A 15643-nucleotide genomic window follows, 5' to 3' on the forward strand; every position below is an offset into this window, starting at 1 on the left:
TTAGAAAGATCTTTCCTCTGCTCCCTAGAGAGGCCAAAGAAACGGTAGCCCGTGCTTTGATTCTCTCTCTTGTTGATTATGTCAATGCTCTTTTCAATGGCATTCCCGGGTATTTGCTGAAAAAACTGCAAATTATACAGAATGCCGCTGCTAGACTCCTTTTTAACGTCTCTAGGAGATCTAGTGCTCCACAGTATCTGTGGGATCTGCACTGGCTGCCTGTGGCCCAGCGAGTAAAATTTAACGTCCTTACCCTTGCACACAGGGCCCTTCATGGCCACGGACCTAAGTATCTCAGGAAGCGTTTCGCTCTGTATGTGCCCAATCGATCTCCATGGTCTGTCTCTCTACGTCAGATGGTAATTCCGCATTTCCGCAGAGCCCGTTTGGGAGGTCAGTCGCTCTTTGTTAAAACAGCAGCGGCCTGGAATTCGCTCCCCGTGGACCTTCAGCTTACTCAAGGCTTCCAACTCTTTAAAAAACGGTTAAAGACACATCTGTTCAGCCAGCTCATCTAAATGGTTCCCATCTGTCTACCCCAGTTCACTCCTGCGCCAGGACACTCCAGAGTATTAGTGCGGGCTACAAGTTCTTTATAACATAACATAACTTAACATATAGGAAATGTTAGTTACTGGAGAAATTCCCTTTGGGCTTGTTTCAGTAGCAACAACTTTGAAAGATTAGTGCTGAATTATTTAAGGGTATGAAGATCATTTTGTTTTTCCAGGACGATATTTTGATAATGGGAAGAAACGAGGAAGAACATGACTGTATATTTAGAAGGGCGTTGGGGATTTTGGAGACTAAGGGTTTGGCCGCAGATCATAGCAAATGCAGGTTCGTTGTACATTCTGTTAAAAACTTGGGTCATAAGGTTAGTCATGAAGTATTTATTATGATTGAGAGAAATCTGTGAAGCTCAATCTTTACATGGTTTTGATCCTAGGGCTAAAAGTATTATCACTACAAATGCTAGCAACAAAGGATTAAGAGCTACACTACACCAGAACATGAGTGATAAGATGATTGTTCCCTTTGCATTCCCTCCCTAACTCTGACCGAAGAGTATCGCTAGATCATTCAAAGGGAAGTAATGTGGTGTGTACGGGCAATTAAGTACTAAACACCTTTTGTATGGGGCAATGTATTTACTCACACTAGTAAATACTACACATTCATTTAAAAATATGTGCATTAGGCAGATTGAAATACCTTTGGTGTCACCCTTATATCACATTTCATAACTATGGGCCATGAGTCCCATAATCACAATATACCCTCCCACCTATACCAGATGTAACTTTACAATAAAAAGGAGGTGTCATATTATAAAGGTAGGCCTGTTGGCTTTGACAAGGAGTCACCACATGAACATATAAAGCTGTCCTGTTGGCTTTGTGAAAGAATCCCCACATTACTGAAGCAGAAACCAAATGTCAGGATTCTTCATTATAGCCAACAAACTCCATAAGTAAATGCAAATGGAATAATTATTAATAACGCATGGCAATTTTCACCAATAAAATTATTTGTAAAGCAATTGAGTTCAGAGCAGCCACATATACGTGTGAGCCTTTATTTCTTCAAGGACCATAATATAGCCATAAGACCAACTACTAGTGGTCCCAACATTCCCAGGCTGAAGAGTAAAATCTCCAGTCCAGTGAGTTCTTGAAAATATGTTAAGTATATAATGTATCCTATGACATGGGAGACATAGGGTTAATTTTCTTTAAATCATTCTTGGGGGCTTCTGCACCTCCTAAAGCCCCCATAACATGGGCACTGGCGGAACGAAAACTAAGGGGGCCTCCCTGCACGGTACTTAGAGGGGCCCCCTCCGGGCTCAAACAGGAGCTCTCAGGCCAGAGTGCAGTGCCAAGGGGCCCCCTGGAGCTTGGGGCCCTCCCGCACTGCGGGGGCTGTGGGGGGCATGTGTTACGCCCCTGAACATGGGTGGCCAGGTTGGTTTTCCCCCTGCTTCCCTTTGGGGCACTACAAGTAAAAGATGATATACAAATTGGCCCACCGAGGGCATTATGGGGTGCTCCCTTGACTGGGAAAATACATGATTAATGAGCAGGTTCACTGTGTTACTGACCAGCCGCCTGCTGAATGTTTCTCTTTTATTTATTGAGAGCCCCGGTTCCACAGGGGGCACCCAAAGTGTTGCCAATCGGTGAGAGGCTGCAGGGGAGCCCAAGGCCCCCGCAACCCGACTGACTCCCTGCACGCAGCTCCTGCACTGCGTTGACATTGCGTTTTCTGCTTTCTCCCTCACATGTGCTGCTCCTCGTGCAGAGAGAGCATCAGTTTTCTTCTCTGCCTAGACCCAATAACATCACGTTATGAGAGGAGGTGGATTTATTCGCTATATGTGCCAGTTTGTTTGCTCCAAGTGCTCCTCTCCGCTATGAGTCAGCAGAGCACACCCTGCCCACACTCCCAAGCCCCAAAGTCTCCCATTTGTCTTGCAGAGCACTTGGAGTGAAAGTGGACCCTAGGTCTTCTCCCAGCTGTTTCTCAGGGAGCATAAGGGAGCTATTGTCACTGGCCCTGGAGAGACCCATCTGGTCCTAGGGTCAGCTGAAGACAAAGTCCCTAGTCCATAATTACAGGGTATCTGCTTCAAGCTGTCCATGATTCTGCTGTTGTCGTTTTCTATGTCCCGGGATTTCTTCCCTATCAGTCCCTTGTGCAGGGTTTTATAAGTGTGGATGGAAAATTGTAGATGCTAGGCTCCTCCTGCCATTCCCAGGATGCCACAACACCGCCACCACCCCCATCCAAACCCTCCTGCACATCATTCTGGACAATACAATATGACTAAACCTTTCTTCCCCTGTGCAGAGCTTCTGTGTCCACCCAGAAGTGTGCCATTGAAATTAGCATCCCATCCTTGGTGGTCACTCTAAATTAGTTCCTCTCCCTTAACAGTTCTTATTTTGTGAAAGTCTGGGAGTACCCACAGTGGATGGCTCGGAGAATATGGTATAGAAGTTGTCCTGGAGAGCACATATGTATGCCAACAGTGTTTCAGTACCCTTGCCAGCTTATTAATGGAGGCGTCCCTGACTTGTGGTCCCTTTAACCAGTCCAACTAAGGGAGGTTGTGAAGCCCTTGCACCATGATCACCTTCTCAGAACTGATAGCATCCTCAATAGTTTCTGTGGCTTTGAAGATATCAAGGGCATCTCTTGTAAGTATGCAATATCCACCCCCCACTGCACTTCAAGTATGTGTGAATCCCGTGGCATTTTAGGGGTGTATCATCCTTTGAACATTCCAGGTCATGACCGTGTACCTATGAAACGCCTCCTCTTGTGTGGAAGTCATTGCCGCGTAATCACCATCTTTTCTCTCTGTTTGCATGTACCAATCTGCCCGAGCCATTAACTGCTATCATCTGTACTGATTGCAGTGGAAGACATATTCAAACTAACCATGACAACTGTGCAACTCCCAACTCCCATCTCCCATTCCCAGTTTGAGACTACAATGGTAGCTCGTCCATTGCATAACCTAAATAACGTGTGCACTCTACTGTTCCATCTCTTAGAAGATCAAGTACTGGCAACGTGCGGTAGTGCCGTCTTATTTGACGTGTATGGGGTGTCAGGGACGGGTTGAACCTCTGATGGGGAGCACTCATACTCCTTGGAGTAGCTCACCTGCTTTAGTCTCCACCTGACACTTAGCTCTCACCTATGGCTCCAAGCAGCTGCTAGCGTGCGACAGTGGCCACATCCCGTAAACCCCCTTGACTGGCGGGCTAAGCAAGGTGAGGGGAGCCGATGGGTCTGTGACCCTCGATGAGATGGGACTGTCTACACATTAATTCTAAGACTGGATCCGGCTGACCGAGCTGAGGAAACCTCAGTGGTTCAATGGTCAGGAAGGCTGTGAATGCATGCATTGTGGAACACTCCGAGCATGACACGTAAGGCATCCTGTTCATCCTCTGCGCCCCGCCTATCTCTAGCCATCTTGAATTCTGTCCTCCCACTCAATACAGATGAGAAAAGGGGAAAGAGTTTGAGGCTGACATTGCACAAATCTACCTCACTTTAATCCAATTCACGTGCAAGTCTCAACACCTTAGCAAGTCCTGTGGCTATGGACTAGCGACGAAGCAGCATCTGTGGATACAATTGGAGCTGTGTCCATGGACTGGAACAAAGGTGGATCAGGCTTAATGATCGTTCTGCACCGACTGAAGCAGCAGTGGAGCTTGACGTCCTCCTAAGTGGTTGAGCAGCCACATTCATGATTGCACTACTCACCTCCTTAGATCACAAATGCTGCCAGACCCATGAGGTGAGACTTACTGTTGAGGCTCAAAGAAATAGAGCTGCGCACGTCCAGGGCTGCCTGCATATCACCAACAGTATCATCACATGTCTGCCTGTGTGACGGGACGTTCCATGCCCAAATCGGACTACTCTGTCATCGTCGGATGCACAGAGATAGGTCAATCAACCAATGAAAGCCAAGGTCTTAATCCAGTAGCTGCTGGCAGAGAATGTAGGTGGAGACTGGCTGGCAGGGGTGGAGGGATTGACAAAATAATAATGAAAAAAAGACCACTTAGCTCGTCCTCTGACCGCTTCTTTCCTCTGCTTCTCCAGACCAGGAAGCACCCAGGCTCCCCATAGCCAATTACAAGGCTGCAATGCAGTGTTCTGATTGGTCTGAGCGCCTTGTATCGGTGCTCAGATGGGGGCTAAGGGCCTGGCCATGTGCACCAGGCTGTGTAATGCACTCTGATGGGGAACATGCCAAGTGCACATGACTGTTCGGCAGGGACAGGACAGCCTGCCAAGCAGTCATGCCCACTTTGAGTGTGCAAACCATTCATCACCCTGTGCCTCCAACCCCTCCCCGTCCTAACTCAGCCCCGAACCTGTGGAAAAAAATAACTACTTAATTATCATTTTATTTAAGGATGAACATCATGCAAATACATATAAATATGAGCTGTCGAAAATGTGAACGGGAGCTGGAATAAAGCAAGGCAGCAAATTCGTTTTTTTGTAACAAAACATTGGGAGGAAACGTTTCAGGTATCAGGGGCGGCCTTAGGCATGTGCAAGCTGTGCACCTGCACAGGGCCACCAAACCCCAGGGGCCACCACACCAATATATATCCTTAATATAATAATTCTCTGAGGATGGATACATATTTGCGTGATGGCCCCTGGCAGGGATTTGGCGGCCTCCGGCTCTGTTCCACTTCTAAACACCCTGACCCCCCCCTCTTTACTGGCCTGCGCGCTCCGCCCCGCCCGGACCTTCTCTTCCGGGGCCCCCTACCTACGCTCCCTGCCCAAGGCCACCATGAGCCTAGAGCCACCCCTGCAGGTATTCTCAGCTTGATTTTGCTAACGTTACATGTTTCACGGCACCTGCACAATACTGGTGATGTTATAACTTCCCACGCTTGGAGAAGGCTGCAGCTCCTTGAATCTTTCGTCATGAATCACAACTGCACATGGTCGTTGGCAAAAACATAAGAACGTGCTCCTGGTTTTTTGGTGGGTGTCATTTGTGCTTAGTTTCCATCCGTTTCATTTACCCAGCTTCTATTAATGTCAGTGCTAAAGAAAATTAGTTTAGATCTGACTAATTGTGCTTTTATTTGTAACTAAGGCAAGTCTGACTTCCGCAAGTTAACTAGAGATGACCTTTAATTTCCAGGCAGCGGTAGAGGAAGAAATAGAATCAACCAGATGGCATTACCCAGTTTCCCCACCACTGTAGAGCTCACAAGTGCTAGCCATGTCAGTCAATATCAGGTGGTGGTATTCCCCACCCAATCTTGTTGTGCCTGTGGGGTTGACAGATGGTTGCTGGTTTTAAGGCCTAGCTGGAGGAGTTTAAAATGTTAAATGTATGGTAAAGTTCCGTTGGTTTCAGTTTCACGTCAAGTTTCCCCACCTAGCTAACTTTGTTGATAGTTTACTCAATTCACTTTTACTTTGTCAACCGCATACAGAACGAAGCATCTGCCCATGCTACACTGTCAAGTATGAAGCAACATGATTAAACTATCAAAACTTTTCTGAATTGCAAATTGTTTCTGAAAAGGACTATCCGAATATCATTTCTTAGATATGGTTAATATGTTTCTTATGAAAAGTTCATCTGAACAGGCTTTTACACCTACAAACAATCCCTTCAATGTTCTTTTTTTTCCTACAGAACCTTAGGGGAGGCGTGGGCGCAAGTTAAGAAAAGTCTGTCAGACGAGGCAGAAGTGCATCTTAAATTTTCCTCCAAGGTAATAAAGATGATCTTCTAGTATATGCAATTAAGAGAGTTTTCTGGTATGTGCATCACTTAGTCTTCGCTTTTATGTTCATAATTAATATATCATACTAATGTATTTTACTTACTCTTTCTCATGAAAGAAACCATATGCAAAAAAATAGTTAATCGGAAAAAGTTAGAATAGCTAAATACTAGTGCAGAGCGCCATGTAAAAGGAACATTTGTTTAAGAAGTCGTCGATTTCCAAGAAGTACCTGTTCCATTCTTAGATATGAGTGCCCTTGTTTGCTTCAAGCCAGCACTTCATCATCAGTCATGTGAGCGCGAAAATCTAGCACAGGTGTTATTTTTTTAATATACTTAATATAGGGGTTATTTATATGGAACACATGAACTTCAAGTAGAAATAGGCACCGAGCAATGCAGGATTACTGATGGCTAATGGGATAGTGTATATTTAGGAATGGGGCTGTCCGTGGGTCTTAAGTCCTAGAAGATGACAGCTAGAGAGAGGAGTCACGTGGGGAGGGGTAGCTGGTAAAAGCAGGTGGTTTTAGGAAAGGAGAAGTTTCAGCTTCTTCATTAATTCTTGGAAAAAGTAATTTGAGATTCAATGGAGAGATTATTCCAATGGGAGTATGTAGGTGGAAATCCATTCTGGTCCTGTCAATCCTGTGTAGCGCAAAAGTAGGCTGATCTTGAGGGAATCTCTGCTATGTTACCTGGCTTCTCAGTCTCACTGTTGGTCTTCTTAGATTACTTATCTATTCCATGGACACATCAGATGGAGCCCGCAGGACCCCTCTAACCCTGGGGAATTAGCACATAGGACCCTAGTATGACCATATAGCACTGAAAGCATAGTCAGAAGCGTTAATTGGGATAGGGCTTGTTTAGTGGTGACCGGCCCATCCTGTGTGTCTGTGTATGCAAGGGCTGAGTAGGCGTAACTGGAGAGTACCACAAATTCTACACTTAATAAACAAATTGCCTCCTACCTAAGTGGTTTCTTTCTCATCGGTACTGAGAGCCGCTCCTGCCAACGGCAACAATGGCCAGTCTGGATATGCTCTAGTTGCAGGTCAAGGATCAAGTTGATTTTAGAAACGTGAATAATGTCCAAGCTGCTATTTAGGCCTTTGATCCTCTAGGGCATGACTAATGGCAACAAAGTAGTGTATGGACAAAAAAATGAAATTTGTCAAAATAACAAGTACATTTGTAAATGTATATCAACATAATTTGAGATATTTTGTGGTTTTAAAAACATGTGAATCAAGTAATAAAGTTTGTCATTGTACTGTCCAGTGGTGTAGAATAGACTAGCTAATACATACAAAAGAGGAAACTGCAGGCTACCCTCACTCAATGAACATAACAAAGGTGAATGTAGCCTCCAATTTTCTTACTTTGATTTCAGGCTCCAAATGTACACACAATGAATGTATTACATATCTAAAGTTAAGATGGGAGTACAAGTAACATGCTACCTCCTCAAACAATATGGGATGTTTCATGACGGGGTTTCAAGTAAACAATTTGAAGATGCAAATATTTTTCTTCCTTTTTTAAAATTTTCCTTTTTCTTAAGCACAGACAGGTGAGGGACACTCATTACAATTTTCAGGGTCCGCCAGTGCCAGACCACTATTCTCTGCCAATGTTCAGTAGAAGGAGTAAGATACGGAAGATTTACTGTGCCTAACTCAGAGACAGTTGATAAGGAAAGGGCTAAAACAGCGCCATAACTTTATCCCTTGTACCTTCTTAGAATCTGCATCACCATGCACCAGATTAGGCTTTTGCTGTGTTGCTCAAGGAGGGATACACACACCCTTCCTAGCTCAAGGTTGAAGATCACTTTCCAAGCTTTAAGTACCCCTTTTATTACATATAAGTCACGCCTAAAGTAGGACCTGTGTAGCCGGAAGGGCAGGGTGCTGTGTCGCTAAAAGGTAAGACATGTACTCTTAGGTTTTACTTGCACTGCTAGTAACAAACACCCAAATTTGTTTTTCACTACTGTACTTTTTCTAATGGGAATTTTCTTGCTGCTCGGGTCAAACTACATTAGGTGATCCAAGAATACTTTGGGACAACTGATTACTAATTTTATCCCCGTGTTTATGTGGTGCAGGAGCTCAACTGCAGCACCCAGTATGACCATCACATCTCTCCTGTATCCCACGCCAGTTGCCATTACAAAAAATCAGACCATGGGTGATCACAGGTGAGGGGCAAGGGACTTGTTATTAATAAATTGGAGGATGGCCTTGAAGCTATACATTTGTGGGTATTCATAATCTTTACCATTGGGTTCTTGCCTACTGGCACTAGATGATTCACAATACTGCTGTTAGAATTACCCATGGCCTCAATAAAAGGAACCACATTTCTGAAGCTAGGAGCTCTTTGTACAAAAGTACGTCACCTTCAGATGCCTCCACAATTTAACCCTGATTGTTTAATGGCTAAGATCAACTGTTAGATTGCTTCTCTGTCTCTCTGGAGCAACTTAAGTCATCACATCCATACTCCTAAATTCAGAATTTTTATCAAAGGCTAAGCTTACGACCATGCAATATCAAGTTCAAGTTCAAATATCTTTATTCGGCAAATTAATCACCATAAAAGAATACATATGCAATATACATTTCCAAATTCTCCAGTAAAAATTATTAAAATACGAATAAAAGAAAGAGGTGCACCACAGTCACTAGTTTGCTACCAGCGGATACAGCATCAGACCGTAGGTCCCCCCGAATGCAATTTCAGTAAACGGGAGCGCGTCATCCACGCACTACCCAGGAATTTTGCCACCCCGCAAATCATGATGGGAGATGAAGAGTCCGTAGAGAGTACACGTAGTGCCTGGCCATGGCACCTCAACCCCAGTTCCCTGCAAATTGGTTTCAGCCAAAATTTCCGCGCCCCTTTGTAAGCTGGACAGGCAAAAAATAGATGAACCACAGACTCCTTTGGTGCTGCGCAACCAGGGCAAGAACACAGGGGGGCACCAGGGTTTGACCACCTCGCCGTGAAATCATGCACCGGAAGCGTCCCATATCGCAGTTTTAGATATAGCGCTCGATCTAAGGGTTTGGTTATCAGGTCAAGGAAGGGCTCCAATTTTCTCACACATTTAAATAACAAAAATTGGTCCGTGAGTGAGCCCCCATCCGTAACCCTCAGCGCATTACTCTGTACCCAGTCCCAATATAGCTTTTTGATCACTTCCTTGGGTGGCGGCGATTGTGACTCCCATGCATCTCTTAGCCCCAGGTTAAGAGCCAGGTCTTTCAATTTATTCAACCATCCTATTTTTTTACCCGTATCCAGTAGAAGAAGATCGTCCAACCCTTCAGCATATTTTGCAAGCTCCTCAGTTCGTCTTAAACGAGTCCAAAAGAGCAACGGGCGTAACCTAACCAAGTCCTTTAGTGCTCTTCTGCCCAGATCAAGTCTCAGGGGGATCAGTGGGGTGGAAGTAGGAAGAGCCACCACATTTCTTAGAAATTTGTTTTCCGCTGTTGATAGCTCTGAAACATTTTCAAACCCCCAGAGTTCGGAGCCATATAGTGCCGTAGGGAGAATCTGACCCTCATAGATGGCCATAGCCGGGGAGACAGGTTTACTACATGATTCACGGAGCTCCCTCAAAGTCACCCCAGATACTCTTTGGTGACTGAGTAGCATTTTGGCCAAATGGTCCTTCCAGGTCATACGATAGTTTATCCGAACACCAAGATAATCAAAGGACTCAACCAGCTCCAGGGGAACACCATTGAGCAAGAAGTTATTTTTGAATCTTTTAGAGGGGGAGAGTGCCATTAATTTGGTTTTCGAGGTATTGATGGTTAAGCCTCGGATAGTACAGAAGGAGCTAAACCGGTTCAAGAGTTTTTGCAAACCCACTGGGGATTTGGAGATTAATATGGTGTCGTCGGCGAAGAGTAAAGTGGGGATTCTTTCCCCCGCCAGGGATGGGGCATCCGCCTCCTCCCCCTTCAGATGGTCCACCACACCATTCACAAATAGGGAGAAAAGGGTCGGAGCCATGACACAGCCCTGGAGTACTCCTCTCCTCACAGGGACCCTATCTGTTAACTGTCCCTGGGATCCCCATCTGACCCTAGCGTAATTCCCCTCATGGAGCTTTACGATTAGGTTTAGAAGTCCACTGGGAAATCCCATCTCTCCTAGGATTTCCCATAATTTTGCGCGGGGGACCAGGTCGAAAGCCGTTTTGAGATCTATGAAGGCTATATATAAACTGCCTTTCTTGATGGTAACTGCCTTCCAATAGATAACAAAAAAGCGAAAGACCTGGTCCATCAAGCCTACCTTTTTTCTAAAACCCGCTTGTAGGTGGGAAAGAATACTGGCCTTCTCCATCCAATCTCCTACTCTTGAAATGATGACCCTGCCAACCACTTTCTGAATTATATCTATCAGACTGATAGGTCTGTAGTTCGCAGGGTCATCTCTTGCCCCCTTCTTGAACACGGTTACTACCTCTGCCCCCTTCCAGGAATCTGGCACCTGGTGACCCCTGGTAATCAAATTCATTATTATGGCTATCAATTTGGCCCAAGCTTGTGGCTCCGCTATCAGCAGGTCTCCAGGGATCCCATCCTGCCCGGCTGCTTTCTTGGGGGTCAGATGTCTGATCGCCATCACTACCTCTGTGGTCGTAAATGGAAGGTCGTCCACCCCTGGGGAGTCCCCGTCACCCAAACTATCTGCCCCAGGGCTGGCTGTTTCCTCAATGCCTCCATATAGGGATGAGAAATGATCAAACCATTGGTGACTAGTTATGTGTACAGCCAATGGTTGCGATTTCCCCTGCCTAGTTCTATTGATCAGATCCCAAAAAAGATTCGGGTTCCTACTACTCACAGCATTGGATAGGTCCTGCCAATGCTGTTCCTCCCACTCGCGTTTGGCCAGTGATAATGCTTTCAGGTAATCCTTCCTGGCCCCTCTAACCAGCAAAGGATCCCTAGAGGTCAGGGCTTTTGTCTGGTTTTTCCTTTTGCCCTTACACTGATCTGTATACCAAGGTTTATTAATAGTGGGGGGTGTAACAGTAGCCCTATTGCTTTTCCCTTTCGAGGTAAAAAATTGACCAACATGGTCTATTGTGGCTTTGTAAACTGAGTCAAGGGGGGGATATGGAAGCCTGCTAATCTGGTTTTCACCGACCCAGACCTCCAAATCAGAAGACAAGCCCTCTACCAGAGATTTAATGGCCCCTAGATCATCCTCCTTAAGTTTAGCCTTATCCCATTTCAGTCTGCGATTGTTGTTATATGGGATGACCTCTTTAGATGTTTTTAAGGTGACATTCGCCCTCCTATCTTTAAGGGTACCCCAATTGAACTTGCAACACAGGGGATTGTGGTCACTATCCTGACTTGGGAGGACCTCCATGTCAATAAGGTCTGCCCAAAAACTGACATCCATTAGGATGTAGTCAATTCGGGACGGCCCAGTAAGTCTATTGAAGGTCAGTGCCCCTGTCTGATCGGATATAGTCCTGCCATTAAGGGTTCTTAACTTGTGGTCCCTCGTCAGTGCATTGATTTGTATTGCCCTAGCTGACCATTTCCTAATGGGGGGCAGGGATAAGGTTGGGATGGACCATTTTGAATCCTCCTCTTCAATACCCAAGGGGTCATCTCCGAGGAGGGGTTCAAACGTACAGTTAAAATCACCCCCACGATGATTTTTGCTGATGACGGGCAATTAGCCAAGGCGGAATCCAAAGCTGTTAAAATCAAAGAGGCAGAGTCCCCAGGGGCCCCTCTAGCGTAAACATTGAAAAGGTCGAGCCTACTACCCTCTACCTTTCCTCTACAGGAGAGGTGGAGTATATCATTACACTCCAAGATGTGACGTGTGGCCACCCAATTCAGTTCTATTTTAATCCAGACCATGAGGCCCCCCGCTGGTCTACCCTTTCCCTTGCTTACTGCTGGCAAAAAGTAGGTGGTATACCCCGATTTGTATAGCGGTGATAGGCTCCAAGTTTCCTGAAACAGGCAAACATCAAACCTCTCAATGAACGTGTGCCACTCTGGGATTTCTAACTTTCTTTTTAGCCCCGCGATTTTCCAAGAAAGGAGGTTTATTACCTGTCGTCCTTTGGGCACTATGGTGTATCCCTCCCCGTTCACACCCTCATTATCCACCATGGTCATGCAGCTCCCCCCTCCTGTGCCAAGCGAATAGGGGTTGCAGGACAACCATCCATGCTAGTCAGAGGTCTAGCTGACATAGAAGCCTCAGTAGTGTTGTTGGTAATAACAGTTTGTGCTGAAAGTGGACTAACTTCCCCTGTATCTATACTACCACTTAGTCGTCGTGGGGCCTCTTCCCCAGGGAGTTCACTTATCTCCCCCCGGGGCACTGAACTTCAATCGCAGTCTTCCAGCCCAGAGAGCTGAGAAAACCGATTGTGAGAGTCCAGCGGGGTAAAAGGTCTCAGACGATTCATCCGGGAGTCGTGGTTCATCGTGTGTCTATAAGGGACCGTAGACCAGGCAAGGTGCTGGTCAGGCACCAAGGCAAAATGTTGCCCATGCTGGGGGTAATTGTTATTGTACGGCAAGGTAAGAGAAGGCCTATAGGATTGAAATTTGTTTGGATATTTAAAAGGGGTAGCCTCTGACCTGGGATAAAAGTATGTTAAGGCCCGGGGGATGATGCAAGTTTCCCCGTTTCCTGATGGCCAATTTAAAATATAATCAACAGCCCGAGGATCTCTAAAATTCACTACTACTACGTCCCCCTCTATATTTTTGGTTCTACTCCCCAGCCAATTGATCCGTCTAACATGGACTATATCCCCATCTATATTGGGCGCAATCGGCCTGTACGTTCTCAACCAATGAATAATTTTATTCTTGAGGTCAACATATCCCTCCTTCTTATTTTCTGCTAACTGAGGGACCCCAGTCAAGACCACCACAAAGGGCACTGCTTCTGGGGGAATCTCCACTTGCGGGACCTTTTTATGTTGTATTCTATTATTTCTACCTTCCCCTTGGGCGTTCTGATTGTTACTTGTCGGAGCCTTTAAGATTGGTTTATTTGGGGCAACACCCAATTCAATTTCTGGTGTTTTTAATTGTTTTGGAGGAGGTGGATTTTGAGAGGAAAGGTCGACTCTGCCCTGGGACTGTAGAGTTTGCTTGGCCGGCTGTGCTGGGGCGGGTGGTTTTTTTTTGGCTAAGGTGGGAGGGGGCCTTGTCGAGGGTGTAAAATGCGCCGCCCCGCTCCCCTGGTTTTCAGTCAGAGTGGCCATGCTAGTTATGGCGGCTTCTAATATGGTCAGTCTGATTTCCACCTTTTTAATGGACTCATTAATAGGTAAAAGGAGAGATCTCATCAAAAACTCCAAGTTCCCTATCAATGTAGGTGGAGAAGAAGTAACAGCTGCTGTAGCTCTAGTGTTACTATCAGGAGCCACCACCTGTATAGCTACTTCAGATGGACTGTGAACCAGAGGTGATACTACTGCTGGTATAAGATCCTGATCCACTGCTGGGGTAATCTCAGTTACAATGGAGGTTTTTGCCCCTTTACCGAACTCAGTGTGCGGGGTTTTGGCTTTACCTGGTGCCACCCTATGTTTCCTCCTTTTTTTACTAGGTGGTGGGCGGTGGTTCTGGGCCGCAAGTAAAAGCTTAGGTTTCTGTTTCCTGGGTTTAGATGTGACGATGACGCGACTTGGACTAGGGGTAGGAGAAACGATTATAATGTTATCCAAAGGCAAACAGGGTGTGGAAACAAAGTTACGAAACAACAGGGGAACGCCTTCTTGGCTAGCGTTGTCCTCACTCAAGTCTACAGATCCTCCCTCCCGGGTCAAATCAAGCAGGGAACTATCCGTGAGGGGTCTATGTTTCATACTCTCAACTGAACGACGCCGCTCCGCCCTATGCTCTGCTAGGATAGAATCCTTTTCACCCTCACTCTTCTTGGTAAAATAGTTCTCCAATGACCCATTGCGTAATCTACCTTTTTTCCCCGGGGTTTCCTCTTCTGTCGCCATATCCAGCGTGTGGCAAGGCACGGGCCACTGAACTACAGATGTTAAGGGGTTGGCCCAGCCCGGCCTCCTTCGGCCCCGGACGGCCACAGACGGTCCCGCCCTTGTCCCGGGCTTCTCCCGGGACGCTCCCGCGCGCTCCCGCGTAGCGGGAACGGTGCTTCCTTTATATGGCTAACCAATTAACTAGCGGGTGGGCAGGGCCGGCAGGGAGAGCAGCCCAGCTGGTCCAGGGGCGCGCAGGGACTCCTGGTCCTCGGAGTCCCCGCAGTTGCTCGCAGCCCTGCCGGTCTGTGAAGGTTAGCCCCCTTGTCGGTAATCCTATGTCCGCTTCAAGCCGCGCTGCGGGACCCGCGAAGCGGGTCCGGCGAGACGTAGCCTACGGCAGGAACAGGCTCCCTTGCAGGGGTTTAGCAATGTCCGCGTTGTCCTCGTGGTGTGGCGTTTCAGGAAGGAAACCATGCAATATTAATAACAATAAAACAGGAGAACTATAAATTTCAACATGTGCATTAACAAAAAGCTGTAATAAAACCAAAGTTGTGTCATTTATAGTGTTAAGGTCATTTATAATCTCACTAGTGCGATCATTGAAATCTGTTCTATTAAAGGTAAAGTCATGAGCACCTCATTTAGTGCACAAGTGATGGTTTGCATGGCTGCTGTTTGATTAATGGCTTGCGACACTAACTATAACAGACTACAAAGAAACAAGTTCACTACCAGTATGACCAAAGTCGCTACCTGACTGAAAGCCAACTGTCTCAAGCTCAACACAGACAAGATAGAAATTGTGATCTTTGGCAAGAACATCTCACCATGGGACTCCAACTGGTGACTGGTTGAATTGGACCCACACCCATCACCCACGCCTGGAACCTAGGCATAATCATCCACAGGAAAATGGACATGACAGCACAAGTCAACACAATCACTGCATCCTGCTTCCACACTCCGAACATGCTGAAGAAGATCTTCAAATGGCTTGCAAGCAAAACTAGAAAATTATTTGTGTGCATTAAAGATATATAAAGGGTATAGTAGATGTTTGCATCTACAGCATGTTTAATGAGCATATGAGCCCTTGAGAGTATTAAACAGATACATTTACTATCCATCGATTATGATCCAAAAACAAAATTTGCAGCACATGCAGCAACAAACATACCCTTTGATCCAACCAGGGGCAACACATCTAAGGTACATATATTTATCTTTCAAGGAATTGAGGTTCGATTAAACGTAAATATGATGCCACACTAAAGTATATCAGTCTAGGAAATAAAGCTGAGGTGACCACAGCCTGTAAAGAG

General features: G+C 46.0%; 1 protein-coding gene across 4 annotated transcripts in view; it reads left to right on the top strand.

Annotated features, from left to right (window-relative positions):
• The window catches only part of GAS7 (growth arrest specific 7), a 1616751-nt gene that overhangs the window by 1375808 nt on the left and 225300 nt on the right, over positions 1 to 15643 (top strand). For all 4 annotated transcript variants that reach the window (XM_078654763.1, XM_078654764.1, XM_078654765.1 and 1 more), the window contains one exon: positions 6206 to 6284. In XM_078654763.1, coding sequence (XP_078510889.1) covers positions 6206 to 6284 — 79 coding nt within the window. The remainder of the gene's footprint in view (positions 1 to 6205; positions 6285 to 15643) is intronic.

This window comes from Lissotriton helveticus, chromosome 7, assembly GCF_964261635.1.
Source record: "Lissotriton helveticus chromosome 7, aLisHel1.1, whole genome shotgun sequence".
Lineage (NCBI taxonomy): Eukaryota > Metazoa > Chordata > Amphibia > Caudata > Salamandridae > Lissotriton > Lissotriton helveticus.